At 38.0% G+C, this 22,825-nt stretch overlaps 1 protein-coding gene across 1 annotated transcript in view; it reads left to right on the top strand.

Annotated features, from left to right (window-relative positions):
• Nucleotides 1–246: 246 nt before the first annotated feature.
• The window catches only part of ofcc1 (orofacial cleft 1 candidate 1), a 129,242-nt gene continuing 106,663 nt past the window's right edge, over nucleotides 247–22,825 (top strand). Inside the window, exons 1-4 of the mRNA XM_088918171.1 lie at nucleotides 247–329; nucleotides 801–915; nucleotides 2,446–2,587; nucleotides 11,281–11,447. Of these exons, the coding sequence (XP_088774297.1) occupies nucleotides 247–329; nucleotides 801–915; nucleotides 2,446–2,587; nucleotides 11,281–11,447 (507 nt within the window). The remainder of the gene's footprint in view (nucleotides 330–800; nucleotides 916–2,445; nucleotides 2,588–11,280; nucleotides 11,448–22,825) is intronic.

The following is a 22,825-nucleotide window of genomic DNA, read 5'->3' on the forward strand; positions in this document are numbered from 1 at the left end:
AGACCCATCCTGCATAAACACAGTGAGAGTTGGAGATGGTTGTCAGGAAAGCCTACATGCTTGTGACCCATGACAACTTGAACAACTAATAGTAGATAAATTACGATAGCATGGGGGGAAACAGTGACATGTTGCACATAAGAAAATCTATAGGAGTCAACCAGCATTCATGAACGGTCTCCTTTTACCGTCCGGGTTCAAATCCAGCAATAGAAATAACTAAACAGCTAGGTTCCTGGATCTAACATGACTCCAGTCTCCCAGCTGGAGAAGCAGTTGGAACACCTGCTTTCTTCTCACCCTGCGTCTCACTCCAAGCGTGCCGCTGGGTGAGTGGCTTTGGTTCATCTAAGGGTAAACATAACAAACTGTAATCACACATTTCACAAGCCAGCGGGGCAAAGCACTATTCTTCCTCTGAGGTACTCCATCACCCTGCTCTGGCAGAAAGGCGTAGTTTCATTCAGAATTTCAGACACTAAATCACTGGTTCTTCAGTTGTGAACGCACCATAACTATGTGAACTATTTTGACAGTTTTTCCAGCTTTACTCCAGCTTCATATATATACTGTATATATGGTGGTCTTAACTAGAGTTATATTCTAGAGTTGTGTCAGTACTTGAAGATAAAACACTTACAATGCTTCTGACAAGCAACATAAACGAGAGGAATATTATATGACTATTTTACGTTTTTGTTGCAGTTTCCTTCACAAAAAAGCACATATCTTCACACAGGCTAGTGGCTGTGAAACGACAGAGCAAACTCCAAGTTGGGCGACATCCTGGGTGCCTGCAGGCATCAGCGAGAGACGCGCCACTCCTCCAGTCAGAACCAGCCCTCCCGCTGGGCACTGTGGAGCATGCAGTTCGTCAGCTCAGTGGGCGAGTGGGTAAGAGTGGGGGCAGAGTGGGTGAGTGGCATCTGCCCTCCCTCAATCTCCCTGAGCAACTCAGGTCTCCTTGCTGTGCAAGCCAAACTGTGAAGAAACGTGCAGAAAAAAAAAAGTTGCCAAGAACAAAGTACACATTTAACAGTAATGTGTCACAGTTCCTGCCAAGAGGGACAATAGCTTTATTTCCTTGACGAAACTGACCTCGCACTCTTTTTTCCTGAGCTCACCCATACAGTTGTCCTACACCCAGTGCCTCAGCGTCCCACAGGTGTCCAGCACTGAGCGAATTCAAGCAAAGATTAAGTGGAAGATGGGTTTTAAAATGTGATTGACATGGCAACATGACAGAGATTACAGTCATCAATACCCTTTATCCATGTTACTACAACTGCTACTGCTACTGCTACTACTAATAATAATCATGTCAGTTATTTCTGTGCCAAAGCTGTGCACACCTACTGCATTACATTTATTGCGTTATTCAATCCCAAAATATCCTTATTTTTTTGTCTTCTGAAAAGTCAGCATAATGCCTGTAAGAGACTTTGGGTTTTTCAATTGCTCTGACAAATATCAAATGCACATGATTTTTATGAAAAAAATATGCTACTGTTCTCACTAGTTTATATTGATCTGCACATTGATATATTATATTAAGTTTGGCTTGAGTAATAATTACTTTAAATTATACACTCAAAACAGTTTCCGGAACCTTTGCTTAACACTGAAGTTCAGCAACTTTTAATAAGAACATACACATCAGAGATAAAATGTCTGTGGTTTAAAAGTGCTGTTAGATTGTTCCCCCAGAGACGTGGGTCTGACTATAGCCAGTGTTTGTGGGCCGATATCTGAGGTTGGTGCTTTGATATCTAGACTGGCATCAATTATGTGAAAGTAACTTTAACACTAAATGACAGTTGTCAGTTACGCTTGACAGCTTCAGGAAATATTTCCTCACCTCAAGGTAGTGGCCAGCAGTGAGGAAGCCAGGTTTTCAGTGTGTCTGGCTCCTTCCCTGCACTTGCTCCCAGCTATAGCAATTCAGATAGATTTACATTACGATAAGCAAACAGTGGCAGCATTTTAAGCATAACAGCCCTCACATTTTTAAAACAGGAGACTAAAGCAGTGATAATAACAAAAGAAAACAGTAGTAACATCACTGACATCTGTAAACATCACATGCATGCTTAGTTAACTCACAGTTCACTTGCATTTCGTGTCCCTCATGCCACAAACTCTGCTTAGGGTGCCTATAAAATGAATGACTAATTTTTATTCTTTCTGCTGCCATTCAGCCTCAAGGTGGGACACAGCCTGGGCTTCCCACAGCACAGAAAGAGAGCAAGGGAGAGTTTTTTTTTTGCTTTTGCCTTCAAGGGAATAACTGTGGTGGAGACTACAGCAGGTTGCTGTTGTGTATATAATCTAGCGAACACAATGTGCAGGGTAGCACACCTCCTCTCATTCAGGAAACCTTTGGAAGAAACCCAACAATTCGGGTCCTGGGTCAGGCAGCCACCGTAACTCCCCGGAGTCCCACAGCCTTCGAGGAGCTGGGGGGGTGCAGGCCGAGAGGAGCTGCACGCTTTGCTGCGGGGGCACGCCGAGCTCTGCCTGCCGCTGACGAGACTCTTTTATCTACAGATCAGCACCCTGCGCCAGGGGGCTGATGGGACACCCCTGCGTTTGGCAGCAGGATACAGTAGTAGTCAGTCCCCCCCTTTTTTTTCCATGGAGGAAAAAAAAATGTACTGAATGTGTAAAGGAGAGAAAGAAGGACTTAGGGGACACAGAGACCCTGCGCAGTCCATTCCTGGGAGTACAAATACACAGCAACCCCTGACTACTCGTAACCTCTTGTCTCGCGGCTAAGGTTGCCTGCTTGCATTAATTACCTGCTCTGTTCCCAGGATGCCTTTATTCGAAATGTACCTCAAGGGTTCCTAGTGCTGGAACAAACCTGACCAGGGTTCAAACCAATTAACAAACAGGTTAAATTAAATCAGCATCCTTTCATTATTAGCCTGTTGTTCGGTTATCTAGCTCAGGAGCAAACATACACACGTAAATAAACACATTTGTAAATAAAGAAGCCACAAAAATATTGCTATTTATTTTAAGTTTAGATTTAGATTCCAGTGTATTGTAACGCTCTGGGGTTCATGCGGGTATGCGCCTCGCTGCTGCCGCCTCAGGTCGGCCCCCCACTGTCGGGGACTCGAACCCAGGCCTCCGGCGTCACTCAAAAGGGACCCAGCCTCTTGAGCTAAAGGGAAATCTCCTGTCAGCCTGATGGCTGCGGTCCCTGCTATTCACAGGGAAGGACGGTGACGTCACCACTCTGGTAAGCCGGCTCGCACAACCAATGGTGGCCGTATGCGTTACAGTATATAATCACTAGGCACCCACAGTATGCAGAGTGGATTTTATTAGTTTGGGACACTCTCGGGTGATTTGAATGACAAAGCTTTTGCGTTTCGCAAGAAAAAGGGGCAAATACCAATAGTGTAGGTTGGGGGGGATAAATACTACAACCCCTGAAAGTCACTATCACACAAAGGGATGACAGGTCTGGCGCTTCAAAGACAAGCAAGCACGAATCTCCATGTCTTCAAACTATTCTGTACCTTCTGTTCGATCAGAAAATCTAGATGTTTCTGCAACACAACCATCTGTGTGTCTGAACATTTTATGAGGAATGGTTTCGGAACATGATATTTATATTGTTTGCTTTTCCTCTTTTCTCCTTCTCTCTTTAATGTTTCTGTGCATTTCCTTGTCTTTCTGTGTACTATATATAGTATATGGCAATAATGCATATGTAACCCCTTATTATTCATATTACTGTTCTTTATTAGGACTCTTAAATCCCTATCTTACTTTTAAAATGCAAGAAATATTCAGAAAAATATTACCAAAAACTCTTATTAATGACTTTCTGTATGTTTAAACACAGAATCTGTATTCATAGGGGACAGTATGCACAGTTGTAGACACTTAGATACAACTGCTTTCGGAGTTGTGATCTAGTTACATTTTTAGTTCCTCCCCTTTCCACTGTAACCATCTCTTTTGTTTCTGTTTTAATGCCACCAACTGCATTTTTAAGCTCTCTTTTAAACCTTTGCCCATTTTAGTTGAAAAGGAGTTGTTTTCTAAAAATGAAGGGATGTATTTTTTTTCCATTTCCAAGTTGCCAAGAGCTTTATTTAACTCACAAAACAGTGCCTGTGCTGATGGCACCCTTGTTTGATTAATTTGAAGATAATATCAAAGGTATGCAACATCTTTAAAAACAAAGAAAGACAGAGAAAGTAGCCAACATTTTTTGTCACAAATCCAAGACTTTCACTAGTGCTAAAAGGCAAAATTGAGATTTACTAATCCTCACCTGCTAGTCAGGAGATTTACCTGTACTGCAAATGAAAGCTCATAGGTATGTCATTGCTATTAAGTCATGAGGGGTATATGTGTGTGTGACTGACTGTGTGGGTTTGGGCACCTGAGTGTGATTGAGATGTCTTGGATTTTTTATGATATAGTTCTCTTCTCTTTACATTTGTGATATAGAAAATAAAAAAATGTACAAAATAAAGAACTATCTTTCTTGAAGCTATAACACATTAACACTGATGAGTAGCTAATGCCCTGTTTTGTTTCAAGCAGTTCATCAGATTCATTGCCAAGGATCATGTTGGTTTCCAAGAAATTGCAAAAAAAAACATTCATTGCATCGAGAAAAAAGAACTAAGTTAAAGCTATAGGCTCAGTTCCCTCTCTGTGTTTTGTTTTCAGAGGCTCAATCCATTTTCTTGATCCTACTCCAGACATGTTACTCTTGCACAGTACCTCAAAAGCAAATGGTCTATTTCTTTTCTTTATTTTCAAATGGACTATTGCTTTTCCTTGCATGAAATTAAGCACAGTGATGATTCACTCAGACAGGAAACTCACTTTTAATCCATTAAAGAGTATCCATACAATGCATGTCAGTTCAGCTCACAACATTGATGCCAAACCTTCTCAGATTGAGAAACAAAATTGAAAATTAGCATCATAAGACAATCTCCTGAACATTTCTAGTGAGTCCACAGTCTAGAGAATGCAATGTGACAGTATTAGGCGTAAATTCTATTTAATTTATTGCCAGTGACAAGATTCCTTTTTCCCGAGCAGAGCTGTATCTAAGTTCCTGGTGTGTTTATATAAGTCTAATCATATTTTTGCAGAAGTCTACATTCAAATACTACACTAAAGACTATATACCAAGTACGTTAATGAATATACCCCTTATAATTGCCACAACAAAGGATTAGACTATAAAAGCTGCATAATTCAGCTATAAAGCCCCCCTTATTCAACATCATTGACCTCTATACGTTTTCTGTATAACACTGTTGTGCCTCTTATGCTGCAGGACAAATAGCTCAACTAGTACTATTGTATGTTAATGAGTCATACATGTACTACAAATATAATTTTGTTTTTAAGAAAACATGTGAAGAAACAATCAGAACAAGCATTTAAATGACAGATGTGGAATGTGTACACATTCAGACTGAAAAGTGACTATATTCTGAAAGGTGACAAATCTTCATGAAAGAGTCTTGGAACTTCCTTTAGACATTCTATATAGGCAATGGGCTGCATGCTACAGATTGCAGTTATCAGGCTAAGCAACTGCATAGTCCAGATTGACGTCTTGCATATAATGAAACTACAAAGTATCAGCTCTTCAAGTGACTAACTCAGTGAGAACAACAAAAAAAAAACCTTTGGTCATTTCAACACTGTAGAATAATTTTAAGTCTCAACAGCTTTGTTTTTTTTTTTAAACAAGTATTTGAATTTCTCTGAAACACTGCCGCCCAGGTTTGAATGAAGAAGGGTGAAGCCAGACTAGTGTTATTATCCAGTTTTCATCTTCTGCTCACCTGGAGAACTTCAATGCAGGTGTAACTGAGCTTCCTCTTTCTTAGAGAAATACATTCACAGAAATTGCCAGGATCAAGTCAGCGGATGTTTTCACTTTCAAAACTTTAGAACATTAAAAATGATCAGAAGTCCTTCCTAACAGTAATACTTCTGCAATAGAAGTTTAATACTCAAAAGACATTAACTTGCCAGTTCTTGAAATAAATATATATATATGTTTCAACAAAATATGCTGGCTGTTTTTACTGTGCAACCATCTGTTTTTTAATTTTATGATAAAAAAACACTATTTCCACTGGAAATAATAAAATATAAATGTCTGTTACTTTTTATGAATCCGGCAGAATTTAGAACTCAGTTTCCTTACCGCAGTTTTTTTACAAGCAATTGTCCGACTGGCAGAAGAGTGGCATGTTTTTCTAATTACAATATTTGCACACAAAGTACTTGCATGGTTCAAATTACCGGTATGATTTTTTTTACTAAACACAGCTGATTTTTATAAATCATTTAATCCAATAAATTTCAGATTTTTAATGAACCATATTAGGTTGTTGACTTAAGCATTGGAAATTTGAGGGAAGTCTTAAAATTTATAGCTTTCCAAACTATCTGACATGCATGACTCAAGTACCCGGGGAAGGAACAAAACTATATAAAAGGAAGTTTTTTTCCTTTAAAAAAAAATAAGTGACTTAGTCAGCGGTAACTTGCTGCATGTGAGTGCTTTTTTTTTGTTTCATCATCATGTCATTACACAAGTCAAAACTATCTAGCAGTGAGATGCAGCAGAAACATTATTTAGGCTCAGTAAAGAAAAGCTGACATACGTAGAGATTCTACTTGTCATGCTTTGTTTTAAATGTTTGGGGCTACCACACAACCACAATTTGCAGAACTGTATGGAATAAATATTGAGCTCAATGAAACTATTCAAAGGTAGTTATACATGATGCCCTCCAAATTAATTCACACCCCAGTTGAAATAGGAGCAAAAAACTTCACATAGCAGAATTAGATACATATTGAGTTGTGTGTCTCCCTTGAAACAAGAGGTGACTCAAATTTGCCAAACTTCATCTGAAGGACTGCTAAAACAATGTCTTATGGCCAGATGAAATGATATTTGAGATTTTTTTGAAGGCTCATTATATTTGGAGTAAAAAAACAATAAAATTGATTCTTTTGATCATGGTCAAAGCCACTGTGAAAGGTTGTGGGGGGGTCTCAATTATTTGGGTGATTATGCATTTACCGGACCTGGAACCCTTGTCACAATAAGGGAAATCATGAACTCCAACATGTACCAGGACCTTTCAGTCAGACATCTGGTTCTTCCGGCCACGACGATGATCCTAAACATTTATCAAATCGACACACGAATGGTTAATTGTACACAAAATAAAAGTCCTCGACTGGTCATCTCAATCTCCAGACCTCAATCCAATTGAACATTTGTAATTCTAACTTCTGGTGGCAACTTACTAATGGAATCCAAAGGGACTGAATGACTTCTGCATGGAGGAATGTTCATAAATGTCCCCTCTGAAGTCACAGAACCTCATGGCACACTACAGAAGTCATCTCGTCGGTGTATTCCCTGCCAGGGGAGGCTTTACAAAATACAAAAATACATAAATTGAACTGATATATAATTATTTTAAAACAACTGGTGATTGTTTGAATTTTAAAAGAGTGAGCTGCAATAACAACTCACCCTCGAATTAAAAAAAAAATCCAAAGAAAAAAACTTATACAAAAAGCTGCACTGGAGCTGTGGTACATTTTTATGTCAAATGAACTATCACTGATCCTACTATTGGTACTTCTAAAAACTAAATCAAGTATTGTCATCTGTATTTGAGTGCTTTAGATGTGTTTGTACCTAGTGATAGACGGTTTTATTGACTGAAGGCAGTTGGTGCTATGACAATTTCCCTTCTGTGAAAACACACTGTCCTTGGCTTTATTATCCTTTATTTTAAGGTAAGAAGAAACATGCATTTTAAAAAAATGTCCACTGGGGCCTATTCTGAAACCACAGAATGACCTGCAGCAGGACACAGAATGTACCCGAACTCCAAGGGTTGGGAAGAGACTTTCTGATTTCTTTTAACCTGCCTGAGACAATAATTACAGTTTTAAAGACAAGAACAGCAGCAACCTTGCAACAGCAGGCACATATTAAGAAAGAAATATTCTCTCAAGAAAACAAAGGAAGCTATTTGTTCTCTTTTGAAATAATGTTTTTAAGTAGTTTTTAATCTCCCTCACTGCACACTTGCAGAAGTGAATGAAGGTCACTGATACGAAATATACATTGTTTATTTCATACAGATAGTGGACATGCCTTAAGATAGCCTTTCAAAAACTATGGGACAGAGACCTAAGACTCTTAAACTTTCCTGATTATGATAAACTATTTATTTTAGCTGGGTGAAGACCAAGATACATTATGAGGTAAATTACTAGTACAACTGCAATGACTAATTATCATCTTCATAATTCTTCCCCTAAATAGGCCACGTTTTCTCTTAATGTTCTAAAATGCACAGACATCAAGATAGGATGTTCACTCTGTCCAGCTTTGACTGCTCAGAAACATGTTCTGCATCCTGGCCTCAGAAATGAGAATCTTAAAAAAGCTATAATTTCTGAACACATGAATGTTTACTACTCAGGTAAGGTACTAAGAGCCTGATCTCAACCCAGTTAATGACCATGAATAATAACAACTGCTATCTTCTTTGTCTTGTCTTTTACACAAACTAATCTGCTCTGACAGTCAGCTTTGCTCTTTTATTAACTCGGCGTCACTTGTAATCAGTGACAGTGAAGTCAGGCGGCACAGCTTACTTGTACGAACTCACACTGCAGCTTCTCTGGACAAGGCTGCAAACTGAACATAATGAAATAATGGCACTTGTGCAGTATGTGGGTCGGCCTGCTGAAAAGGTTTATTGATTTTTTTTTGTATATCTGTGTTCCAGCCAGAAATCACTGGAAACGTCTCCTGAACAAATGTTTCAGTAATTTACCACTACTACACATTTGTAGACATTATGGAAGGTTTTATAAATAGATGCAAATGGATTAACATTCTAGCAGGCACGTCAGAAAAATCTTTGGCATTACCCAAATGTTCAGCTCTTGTTTCAAACACTTGCTAATTCGGCAGGAATTGTAACGACGTATTTATGTTCTATAGGTTTCCACCACCTCTGCACAGTCAGTCAAAAGGGAACACTTCAGTACTCCATTCAAAAAAACATGAATATGGAAACTAAAAAAAATGTACATGGTGAGAAATGAATTACTGGGGAATTGATACATTTATTTTTAAATGTAGAAAATTAAAGCCATAAAAGAAGATACGTAAAATAGCTTTTGAATTCAAATGCACAAGGTCTGAAGTGTTTAGCACTAAATGCCTGCCATTGCCCATTATGACACTCACAGCACCCCCTTAAAGTAGGGCTAAATAAAACCACACAGCTATTGTGTCTGAACGTTTCCCTGCTGAAGGCTAGAATCGGAGAACAGGCCCCATTAGCAATATATCAAAATAATGAATATTAAAAAGTCTCTCTCTCTGTCCGTAAGTTAATGTTACAATTCTTTCCTGTTCCTATATATTAAGCTCCAAATAATTCTGTCTGACCAATATTTGTGTTTTAAGCATCATGTTTAATTAGCGGGCAATCAGGTGGTTTGTTCAGTGTTTGTCCTGCAAGGTGTGAGTGAGGTGAGTGAGCATGCAGACAGTACACAATCCTAAAAGTCTGCAGATATGAAGGTCGGGTACCAACCCTTACAGGAAACCTGAGATTTTTATTGGGTAATACTGAATAAACGGGAAATAATGGAAGCTAGGAGTTGTTTTTAAAATGAAGCACATGATATCAATTGAAGAAAGACAAAATGTATACGCATTTTTTCCTCACAATTGCTGGCTATATTTAGCCATTTTTCTATTTTTAGGCAAAACAATTTACAAAAAGAGGAAACTGCAATTACTGTACAATCTGAATGCAAGAATTAAAAGGAATAAATCAGAATTGCAACCACAAACTTGAAACAGATCATGTGATAGTAGCTAGAGGATTCTTATAGTTGCACAAGGGACAGTGGCCAGGAAATACTGGGTTCGGAAAATGCAGCTGGTGAATGCATTGTAAATTTAGATTTAATCCTTACTAACCACACCTGTTAGTGTGAGGAAACTTAGTTCAGCCCTCCCAAGATAACTTTGCAGTAACTTTGGGGTACTAAAGCTGTGAAGAACAATCACAGCGTCAAAGCTGTTTCTGTACCCCAAAAACATACAAAAAACCCATCACATAGCATGGGAATACTATGCTCCAGGATACAGAAACTTACTGAATCAATATTTTCTTTTTTAGCAAATTTTTACACATTCATTGCGGTTTCCTGAATATTTCTATGTATTGTTATAATGTATACCATCAAGGTTAGTGACGGCAGCTTATTTTTCAACAACTCACAACACACTTCTTTCCTTTTCATTTGTAAAGAATCAGAACGCATCTGCCTAACAGAACAGGGAGGTGAGAAACTGACCTTAAAATGGAACCTACATAGAAAACACAACTGATAAAGCTCATCACTGTTTCACCACACCAGGAGGACACATGTTTAATGAATCATGTCAACCTGTCAGCGACTGCAGTGGTTCCCAACCCTGCAGAAACCCTGTGGAAACTGCACACTAGGTCCTCAGAAGAGAAGGGAGACCTTTTATCCCGAAATCAAACTTGTTAGGCAGCTTTTCTTTTTGCTCCATAGATGGACAAGATTGCAGAAGACTTGTTCTGAATCTCTGATTATTTCTATGTTATCTTTTTAAACTTTTATAACTGAATATGTTTTCATTTGTAGCTTTAAACTGTTGGTCGCTGTTGCGGGTGACTGGTGGAAAATGGACATCCTGTATGAAGAGGCTGATAATCTCTGATGCACAGTCTATCATTAAAAGCCAGGTATTTCACTGGCAATCCTAATTAAACAGGAGCACTACAGAAAATACCAAAACAACTGTTCGCCTGATTCGACGTGTGCAATTAGTGTAATTGTCATGTAGTTGTATAAAAAACGTCCAGCAATTCAATCAATAGTTCCTGAGATGGTAAAGAAGAACACCCATGCTGGGCCTCACGTTTCATTAGGTATTTTCTTCACATACACAATGCGTCTTTTCTTCCACATTGCTGCGAATAATGTAACTCGACTGGTTTAGTGTCAGCTTTATCCTTTTCGCGAGCTGTGCTTAATTCCTTAATCACTGATATTAACGGAAACAAGAAACGTGCAGCCGCCTGAGATATAAGCGGATTTCAGGAAACCCAACGCTGCCGAGTTTCCCCTCCAGCCTGCCTTCCCTGTGTTTTGTGCCGCTGCTCTGACTCCGGCTGGACTCTCCAGCCAGGGAAAACCCGCTCCACCTCCACACCTGGCGTGCTGCCGAGGTCTTTGTCATGTGGGTGGTGGGCACCCACAGGGAGAGCCACGGGCCGGAAGAGGAGCGGGCAAGCTCACGTTTAACGGCGGTCCGGCCAGTAGCCGCGAGCCCAGAGAGCCTGCCGATCCTTGTAGCTCCGCGACGTAGTGCTTGAGCATCCAGGGTAAGAGAAACTGGGGCTCAGCTCATTCCCGGCGGCCTCAGTGCCCAGGGAAACTCCTTGGCCTGCTCCTCCTGTTGACAGAAAATGCGTTGCATGGGAAGAGCTCCTGCTGAATCGGAAGACTGACGGTGGGCCAACCTCGGCCTCTTCTCCGACTCTGAATGCACATCAGAGAAGTGAAACAGAAAGGCCCAGCACGTGTCTCTCTTTATTTACTGTTGGAGAAAATGCGGTTTTCTCACACAGCCAGAAGCAGGAATAAATGATCAAGCTTTGTCCTGCATAAACACAAATGATCCTACATGTATCCAAGAAACACCAAAGCAGACAATAGGAGTTGAAAAGAAGCGGGGGGATAGGAGAAAGAAAAGCGTGGAGGAAAGGAAAGAAATAAAGAAAAGCAGGCACATTGTTACATCCGGGTCGCTAACGTCTTTTGCATGTGGTCAGTCTTTCACTTTCATACGTGAAGACAGGTCAGAATTCCTCAGGCAGTTGTGTAACTCACACTCTTGTTTTCCTTTCATAATCATAGAAAGCGAGGCAAGAAAGGGCCTCTTGCGTTTCTATCCGGAATTCAGGGTTTAATTCATGGCAATTTGTGGCACTTTGTTTAACAACACAGGTGCATTCGAGTTACTTAGGGATAATTTATTTGCACGTATCACTTAACAGCCTACTTACACTGTTTATTGATAGTTGCTGTGAGATAAATTAATAAAGTGGGCTTTAGGGAGTGTGGCATTAAAAGCCTGATTGGAATGCAAGCTGTCTAAACACAGTCTCTAATTAGCTATTTATTTTTCACAAAACTATATTTCATATTATCCTCACATTCCTCATGTTCTTGCTTAGTTTAGACTTATTTAACAGTGCCTGTAACCTAAATTCTTACATCAGCACACACACGTTCAAAGATGTATAAAAGGAACAAGCATCAGAATTAGCTAGTATTTAAGACAATTTGACTTGGAAGAGTTTTTCTTTTAAAATGCTTTTCGTATCTGTCCGTCTACCCGTTTTTTTTTTACAGAGACGTGGCTTTTTCCTGGATCTTGTTTTCTGCCTCCTGGTGCTGTGATGGATGCAGGAAAGCACAGAGTCATTCACTGGAAAGGAAAGTAATAAAGGGTTTTGGGCTGATTTGACAAAAGAGAATACATTTACAAGCTCACCGCCTCACTGTATCCTTTCAGTCACTCAAAATCATCTGACTAAGAGAACTCCTCTCACTTTGGCATGCTCCATGTCACACAGCTTTAAACTGCCTTGCACTTAGACCTGAAAGGCTCCAAGAGCAGCAACACATACAATTTAATTATTATCCCTGCAACAAGCTCCTGACGGATCCTGTTCCTCCCATGTGGGCTGACCACAATTTTAAGCATGGCATAGCCTGAAAGATTGAGGAATGTATATCCGGCAACTGCCAGGTCACTTCATTGTTCTTGTGTATGCATAAACAGTGGGCTGTGATCATAGAGGTCATGCTTGAGCTGCTATCTGAAAAATGCTTGTGCCATAAGAATTTACTAACCTGGTTCATACTGACAGCAGTATGCATTTACTGTATCAACATTTTTCTTCTCTGCTATGTATTCAGAATTTTTCCCCCTGTTAAGCAAATACCTAGCCATTAGTCATCACGCCATTCATGTTATGGTAAACAAAGTTTTCATCTACCATGATCTGCAAGGAAATCAGGAATTCAGATCCATTTGTACAAATTAAACCATATCCTGTAACTGTATGCGGTCTGTATCTTTTGAGAAACAACTCCATGCTAGAGTAATGTTTTCCCACACACATCTAATTATCTTTCACACTAAATCATACCAAAACATAAAATAGTAAAATGAAAATGTATTCACCAAAAACAGTTCCTAATAAGAAAAATAGTCCATATTTTCAATCTGATGTAGTACTATTGCAGGACACTTTAGCTTCACTACAACCAAGTGATGTAGATTGAGGAACACTTGACCATAACTCAGTTACTGTAGATTTGATTAATAAATGTCATGGGTTATCTATTATAAGGCTTCATATTGACTGCCTGATCCTGTATAGTTACCCTGGGATCACGTTTTTTTGAAGATTCTGATGAATGCAAATGAAAGAATGTGGAATGATGAACTTAGCTCTTCTTACCCAACCTAATCTGTATTAATGTGTTCATTTTCACATGCTGAGCTGTAAATGTCCAGCATTTCCTTTGAGTATTGTAGAGTACTTAGATTTTGATCCAGAAAATAAATAATTTAATTTTACAAATCACCTGTTTTATACGTGACGATGACATTTCTCTAGACGTTTTAATAATCATGATTCCATGGGTCTGGTGACCCTTGATGAAGACTTCGACAACAGCCTTATAATTGTAATAAGCTAATTATCTGAGCCACTCTGCTTCTCCCCTTCTCCCACCACCCCCTCTCTCCTGGCTTTTGTTTTTCCATACTATTATGTTTGCTGACTGCCCTATCTTTCTTACACCCGAAGAAGGTTCCACAGCCGAAACGTTGTGTTTTCTTTCTTCTCTGTTCAGCATGGGAGAAACCCATTACTTGTTCCTTTGCAGCCTATGCATGCTGACGCAGCTCCCCACCTGAACTGTTTTTCCAAGCTGTTGATTCTATGGGATTCAAGTAACAGATCTGATCTGAACTGTCATACTCTGCACATAAAGAACTAAACTGCACATCCTGCTGGTCCATTACATGGATCTGTTGGTAAATAGTTATGATTCTCTTTTAAAGACTTCTGCAAATGAAAAAAAAACAAACAAACCTTTTCTCCTGGCAAAGAATAACTTTAATGCACCCATACAGTAAATGAAACTGCAAATTGTAAAGTTCTCAAGCCAGTTAAATGCCTACAAAAAAGCACAGCAGAATTAATGAGTCACTATTTAAGTATTAAGACCCAACGAAGTAGGCATTACCATCTGGTAATATCTTTCTCAGTCAGTCAAGCACTGCAAACTGAAGCCAAGGGCATTTGACCTAACAGGAAGGGCATACACATTAAATACTGACATCACTATTTCCCCAAAGTGAACATATTAAGAAATTTATATGTATATTTTTAGCGTTACGTTTGATTTCTACAGTCCTCCAATTGCTTGTTTCCTAGAGCACTTTATAAGCACATAGCCTGCTAATAAAGACTCAGAATCACTGCCTGTCAACAGGCAATAATCTCTCATCAAAAAACTTACTGTGACATGCAAGATGGACCTTGTTGGTTCGCAAGATGTTCTCCAAATGGTCTCCCTTTTCAGAAGATCATGCCCTAATGATGACCCAAGGCCCATTTTTAATAATCACTTGCATTGCCCTTTTAAGAATCATTCCACTTCCTTGCACAATTTTTATCTTGAGCCCAAGATGGTTTCCTTCTTCTCTGCCTTGTAGACATAATCTTTGGGGTTCACATTAGTTCTTTTATCACATGTAGCAGGCATGATATGTTCAAAGAAAGCAGAAAATTCTCTAACAGCCTTATTTCTTTCTTCTCTACGCATATTAAACATCTCATGCTCAGTAGACTTAGTTCCACCTTTTTCTTCATTAGTGCAGGGAAACTGTTTCCCAAAAGCTACAGTATGTTGGGGCTTCTCAAAACCACATGAAATAACTCTCCTTTCCTGAAACCCCACTATTCCTCACTCTGTACACATGATGCTCACCACAAAATTGGAAAGGGTCTGTAGTACATGGGTAGGTATGCGATATTTGATCTTACTTTGATTGTTAATTTTGACATATAATTTTAGAGTACAAAACTACAATTTCCACTGCAACAGTTCAAAAATTATTTTAGAATAACTGAACCTTTAAATGTTCATGCTTTGTTTTCCTGTGTTAATCTCTTTGAACACATTGCAACCCTGGAATTATAACTCTGGATAGGAGCTAACAACACATATGTAAAAGGTTATGGAATAAAGAGAACAAAGACAGACATAAAACTGTCTGTAGTAAAAATAGCACTTTTATATAGTGTTATGCCTCCATATTTTTAACACTTGGCAATAGTATCTTGTCCGATTTAATCCATTTAAATAACAGCTATTTCTTAATTTCTCATTTATTATTAAAGTAACTTCAACTTTTTGAGTCTTATAATGAAATTCTGGCATTTGGAATAAGGCATCATTGTTTACCAAAACATATTGCTTCTTAGTATACTAGATCTTTTTCATTTAGGCTTTGCACAAAGTAAAGGTGTTAAGTGCGATTATTTTAAAGGATTCAATTCAGCCTCCTTCACCCAGGATAGTATTAATGCACAGAAACAAGTTGTTGTCATAATATGACCCCTTATGACTACCCAGAAGTATATGCTGTGTAGACAAATTATTATTCAAATGTTTGACCTTGTCATTTCCTGTCCATGTAAAAAAGCTCTCTAACAGAGTTGCAGGCTCTGATATTGGCACTGTGCATCTGAAATGAATTTGTTCTCTAGAACATTTTACCTACCACTTGCAAGATGAATATGAGGAGAAGAGTCACCACTGACAGATCAGTGTAGTTTAACAAATGTTATTTATCACACTTTGCAAGTCAGTGAAGAAAACTGTTTCACAAACAACAGGGAAACCCCTCCTCCAAGTCCACTCCAATGAAAAACTGTAATGCTGCTACATTAGCTCTTTAATTGCAATACCGACCCTGCTACTCATCAATTAAATAATTAGCAGGCTGGATCAGAGGGGCTGCAGGTTAGGTTATGTATCAAGTAGCAAGTTAAGTATCCCTGACATACCAATTCTTTTTGTCTCCCACTTTGAATTTTAAATTCATCCTTACTCCCCAGTTCTATTTCTGTTTATGTATAGCCTTGGAAAATGCAGGACCAGGTTTGTATCAGTGGTTAACTGGTTGGATCAGTATATTGTGTTTTACTGAAAGTATAGATATATGTGAAATATTTAAGCCAGGAATGACCAGTTCCAACTTTGCTTTTAATGACCTAAATCAGCTCACTATAGGCCTAATTGGACCAATTTAATGACCTATTCCAGCTCATAAGGTATTGCAGCTTTAAACTGGACCACCTGGGCCAGGACTTGAACACCCCTGATTTAGACCTTTGAAAATATTACTGAACATCTGCTACAAATGGCTTTATATGAACACCACTTTAGGGGTCTATTCATGCAAAGGCAATACCTCTAGGTCATATCTCACTCATTCTCTGAAAGAGAGCTAAAATACAAGCCATAATGGTGTTTTTTTGCATAGTCCAATGTTTGCAAATATTTCTTCACTTGTAAACGTAGGCTTATCGGTAAGTCCACATTTTTAAAAAAATAGCACCGTGAAACATTTTCACAACTTGGTCTTTTGTTAAATTGCATTTTAATCTTTTGTTGCAAAATATATGCAGTAGAATGTGTAAGTATATATAAATTGTTGCATATATATATCTGTGTGTAATACGTATAAGTAAAGAGTCAGAGCACTTGCAAAATCAAAAAGACGAACCAAATTACAGCCTTACCCTTCAAATCTGTCACCCCATATGCAGAAAGAAAACATTTTCCATGCATGTTATCAAAAACTTGTTTAATCAACTAACATTGATATTACTTCAAGCAATTAGGAGCACGCTGATAATGATATGAGTCTTCAGCTGTAAATAATTACGCTGCCCCAAGGCTATACTTTAATTCTTGGCTTGCTGTATCTATAAACAATAATCAAAACTGCAAAGTTGTTCTGTTTTGCTTCACAGTTTGGGGAATGATTTCCGCACCCTATAGGGATGCCTGTGGCACTTCTGACCTTCAGGAGCTCCTGCCTGCAAGCCGGAGAGCTAATGTGCATTTTTATCGATTAAGTTGGAAGCATGCAGCCAGCACAGTCCCGCTCCTTGCAAATACTGAAGCTGTTATTGTCTGTCAGCTTCTGGGGTGTGAAAGAAAGGGGGGAGGGTGCCACTGTGACTCAATAAATGGGGACATTAGGAGAAAACATTGTAATTGCTGCAGCCCACATCTTGTTAATGAGTAATGTACAGTCAGGCTTCACGCAGTTACAGCTAAATTGTTTATACAATTTATCCTTATGTTGCTATTAAACTTCCCCATAATGAAGCGACACAACTGCAAGGGAAGAATGAAAGCAGGTTTGGATTTGCCTAATTATAATTAATAAATTGAGATTTTTTTTTCTTGCCCTTCGATTGTGCAATTGTGCGTGCTTGTTGTTACCGCTAATGGCGCGTAGGCTGTGTATGATATAATCCCTTAGCTCTAAATCTGAGCAGGAAGTAATCTACAGTATGTGCCACGTGAACCCAGACTAAAACACTTTATGTTTCTCCCAATTCCTACTGAACACCATCGCTGATCAAAATCCTCTATCTTGAAAATGCCACATGTTCCTTCTTCATAAGGGGAGATTTAGAAATATCAACAAGCACCTAAAGGTATAAACACTTAGTATCCATATCTGTATGATTTTTTAACTATTCCATTTACATTAATTGAAAACATTTTCCCTCAGTTTTTTAAGGTTGTATTTTTGTCAATTAAGTATATCAGTTATTTAAAAAAGGAAACTTTTCTTTTAAATCTGTCTTTTGCAAAGCATTGGGATGTTCAAGAAGTTGAATGTATTGGAATATTATAGGATTAACTAATATTATATTCCATACTCTTTATTTTAAAGGCTGATTTTCACATTAAGTTAATTAAATTAAATGTTCTGACAACTGCAATGGTCCCGCAGACCTACAAATTGTACAAGAAGCAAGAGAAAGTTAAGTACCCTCCCAGCAAAATAGTTTGGAAAATTAGTAGGCGAATAAGACCAGATCTTTTGGTCTATCCAGCCCTTTTGGTTTTTAATTTGGTAATTAATTGATCCCAGGATCTCATTCATCCATTTCTTGAAAGAAGCCAGGCTATCAGCTTCAACAACACAGCTGGGTAGTTTCTTCTGTTCTAATGTGGTACGATGCTTTGCAGAAAGAAATGTTTACTGTTCCTGTTCTCAGTTCCACTTGTGTCTTCTGCTTTATGTTTCACTCTTTAGTCAGAACCAGTCCCACTGGATGTCTTTCAACCTTAATAACACATGTGCTCAACAGGTTTCAAGTCAGGAGAACCCACTGGACAACCCACTTAATAAAACTGCTAACCTTCAGCCAAAATAACTTGGGCCTGTTACACAAGCAAAAGGTCTCACGGTAGCACGAAGGACCTCAGACCCTAACCCTGAAGATGTTATCCTGTAAAATGGCATTGCTACAGTATCTGTTGTACTTCTGAAACTGGCCTGTCTGCCAAGAGTGTTGAAAATGTCAATCTGACTTAACTCCTTGCTCACGTCTGACAATCCTGATGTGGTAATACACAGATTAAGGGTGTTCTTGAACTAGTGTTTCCCAGCTTCAAGACTCCATCTGCAAATAACTTACTGTATCTGTTACATTTTGAACATCACTTAGCCAGCTGGTATATTGGAAAAGGTTGACAACGTGATTTTAAAATAATCTGGGGATACTCCTGAACACCTGGGGGAGCATACACATTTTTAGTGACAGGACATTGACTTTTCAATTTTCTTAATGCCCCTGTCACTATTGAGCTGATATGTAATTTCCCTCTTTGGTCAGACCTGATGACCGAGCTAGCTTTTCAGAATAGATTCACCAGGTCTGGGGTGTGTCCCATAAAATAGGCACAAATTGTTTAATATATTGCAGAGCTTCATTATAATCCCACCAATTTATATTTTAAAATAGATTTTTCTTGATTTTGTTCTTATTGAGTTTGTGGAAAGAATAAAAGAGAAAAATAAAACATAGACTTCTTTCCTTGATCTCTTCCTAATAAATAAGGAATTGTGAAGAGATGCACCATTTCTTAAACCCTGCATTCTGTAGATGTGTACCGTATATTACTGCAGAAAAAACAGACAGGAGATCCAAACTGGGCGTTATGAACAGGGTGATTCAAATTCATCCTGACAGCAAGTAATACATTATCAAATGTGTAAAAAATGTGATATCTGAGTACCAGATTTAGAGACTTTACTTTTATGTTTGCTCAAAAGTTTCTGGCAGCTCTGATCCACATCGATACATTAAATGTGAGTGCAAATAAAAAAAATTTGCTTTCATTCCTCTTTATGACTAAAAGCAATTCACTGCCAAAGCATTAGAACGCTGAAAAAAATAACTCTGACAGCTAACCTCATTCACTGTCTACGATAAGGCGACTGTGTGCCAATGTCAGAGGACTAAGATGAAGAACATAATTAAGGAAACATATGAAAGCTGGAGCTGAGTTTGAGATTAATTAGCTGCATGTCAATATTCTCATCAATACCCGATTAACAAATGACACATTGCCCAATGTAGCATATTGATTCCCTCGCACTCTGCAGTGTTAATAAGTTGAAGCTGCTTCACTAAATGGGAAAGCTGACACAAATGTAGCTCTGTAATACACTGTGTTGAGCTTTCCCAGAGAAAACCAGAAAATCAAAGTCCTCAAATCTTCAATAATTAGTCTTTTCGGATACCAAATCTTCCTTTACCTCACACGCACCGGTGATTCCTGACTTTGTGGATTTTTTCATATTCATTTCTGTTTGTTAAAGAGGCAATGCAATTGTCTTTCAGATAAAGAGACAAAATGTCATGAATCACATACTGAGAGAGGAAAAAGCCACATTGTTCACAGATGATGAAATCAGAAATGGTGCTTTAGCGCAGTTACTTATCTCATATTAATAGATTTACCTTCTTTTTGTAAGCTGTTTAGTTCTCAAGTATTCACATGAGGAAGATGAACTTTTATTATAATTGAAATATGGTAGTACCTGGAGAAAAGCCGATGGCAATTAAAAAAGGTGTAAGTTATTCTCAGTAGGACCTCTCCACCACACAGCAGGACACATTCATAAAACTTTTAAGCTGCGTTAATTTTACCACATGTTTTTTTAACCAGAAAAGGCAATCTCCTAACATTTCCCAAAGCATAAGTGTAAAATATATATATTTTGGCATCTCTTAAAATAGTATCATGAAAGATATGTAAACACTTTCTTTGTTTCCCATAAAGTAAAACAATTGTAATTTGGCACAGCAGTAAAAATTTTACTAATATTTTTACTAATATGGACCAATGTGATAAAATGTATTATTTTTCTTTTGCTGAAAACCCCGTTAAAGTTGCTGTTTTGCTCTTTTGTTGTGTTTTCCTTTGTTATTAGAGAATTCTTCATGGTAATTAATACTATTAATATAATTGAATATTATCCATATTCCACGGTGTGACAAACATTCAGATGAGGGATGTTACAACTCCGGTGCTTCCTTTCCAGGTTAATTAGGTAAGATAACACCATTAACTACTATCAGGTCTACGTTGAAAATTAATTGCCCCAGCTAGGGCCAGCACTGGAAATGTATATTTAATCATTTTAAAAACTGGAGGCAAGACCTTGGAAAGAGACTAATGAACCTTATCCAGACTGTTAAGAGCACCTGGTAAAGGTATTCTAATAGAACTGATGAATTATTTTTTTTAATAGTGTTTTGTGACCTGATTTAAAAAAAAGCAATCATCCAAATAAGCGAATAAGGCAAGTAGTCAAAACTGAAAATGTATGGAATCGAGAAAGTGAGTATTAAGTGTGTCACAAGTGGGGAGCATGAAGGGTTTCATACTGGGTCTTAGCTTTTCCTGTGTTCCAGTGGGGAGCTGTGTCAGTGTGTGTTGCCTACAAAGGAAAGTAAAGGTTAATTCCCCTCTGAAAAGAAGAAAGAAAGAAATACAAAGTTTCAGCAGCCGAGATTCTTTGGGTTTACTTATCGATTTGCGACAGAACAGCGTTTCTTCTTCAACTGCACTATCGCATCATTGACTATAACGTCCTGTGTTTAGCTTTGAGTATTGCCTATTGAATACGATAGTTTATTTAATGACTTTATTGTAGTGTCTTTGCATACACATCAATCCAGAAGCTGCAAATAATTTTTCATGGCACTTCAGGATTCAAGGGACACTAGTTTTTCTGGATGGCCTTTTTCCTTTTATGTTAAAGGAGATGAAAAGAGCGCCGAATGAGAGTGGTAAAAGACAGCAATATCAAAATATTTTGTTCTTCCTCTCAAATATCTGTCACCATAGTTTTGGTTTCTTGATCTAAAAGCTGTCACCGGAAAAAAAATCTACAGAGTTCGCAGTAAGCAACCTCTTTCAGCAGTTGAAAAGGCCATAAGTAGCCTACTTTCTTCATAATCAATAAACATGTTTGGGTAGTCACATTTGCTCCTAGCTAAGCATAAAGCATGCCTTGTATCCTTTGTGATTAAAATACTGACTGTATTCTGCACCTATTCTTCACAACAGCTGTAGAGTTCCTTAGGTCTGTTTTGTGTGAAGTATCTTTAAAGAAATCCTCTTAAATAATGTATGAGAAACCTTTATAAAAATTGTCAAACTGCATAATGAATGTTTACAAAACTGTATGATGACTTACCATAGTGGCTTTATTATTCTAATTGATGTTGGAAGAAACAAAGCCCCATTTTCCATTAAGTCACTTTCTGTAAATACAGTAGTGAAAATCACTTTGAAAAGCTGTCTCACCTCGTTGGGATCTGCATAAATAATAAAAGAATACTTTAAAAATACAAGCAATGATGCCATCTGGTAGATATATCGAAAATGGCACCAGACCTGTAATCTTATCTTTAAATTCATCAGCATATCCTACAACCAGATGATGCACAAATGTGGTACGTTTTCTGCATTTAACAGACAGATAATGCCTTGAAGGTTCCACACCCTGAAGAAACACAAAAACAAAAATGGATTTATGTTTTTATAAGTTCTCAAATGTTTTTAAAGTAAATGTACTTTATTGCATTTTCAAACTCTGTTGCTATCACAACTACAACATGCTCAATATACTTATTATTCTTACACACAACACTAAACAACACTTTTGAATATACCTTTATAAAACTGTACAACATTTTACATACATTTTGTACTATCCTGTGCTGCACAGCTGATAGGAAAATGAAACGTCTTGGACGTGAATTGGCCAATTAATTGAAGCCACTTAATTGAAATAAATTATCATGCATTACGCTAATGTGCTCTGAAACATTTGATTTTATTATAAAAATAATCCTTTCAGGCAATTTCAGGATAAAGCCTTTTGAAAAATTGAAAAAATAAGGCTGTCTCGAAATTTCACTGTTACTTTCTTTTCGGGAGAGCAATATGAGCCATCTCTATAGGAAGAGTTCTATTTAAGGCAGAATAATGGAACATATTCAACGTTATGTTTATGCAAGCACCACTGCCG

The sequence above is a fragment of the Atractosteus spatula genome, chromosome 6 (genome assembly GCF_055471065.1).
Source record: "Atractosteus spatula isolate fAtrSpa1 chromosome 6, fAtrSpa1.hap1, whole genome shotgun sequence".
NCBI classification, from domain to species: Eukaryota; Metazoa; Chordata; class Actinopteri; order Semionotiformes; family Lepisosteidae; genus Atractosteus; species Atractosteus spatula.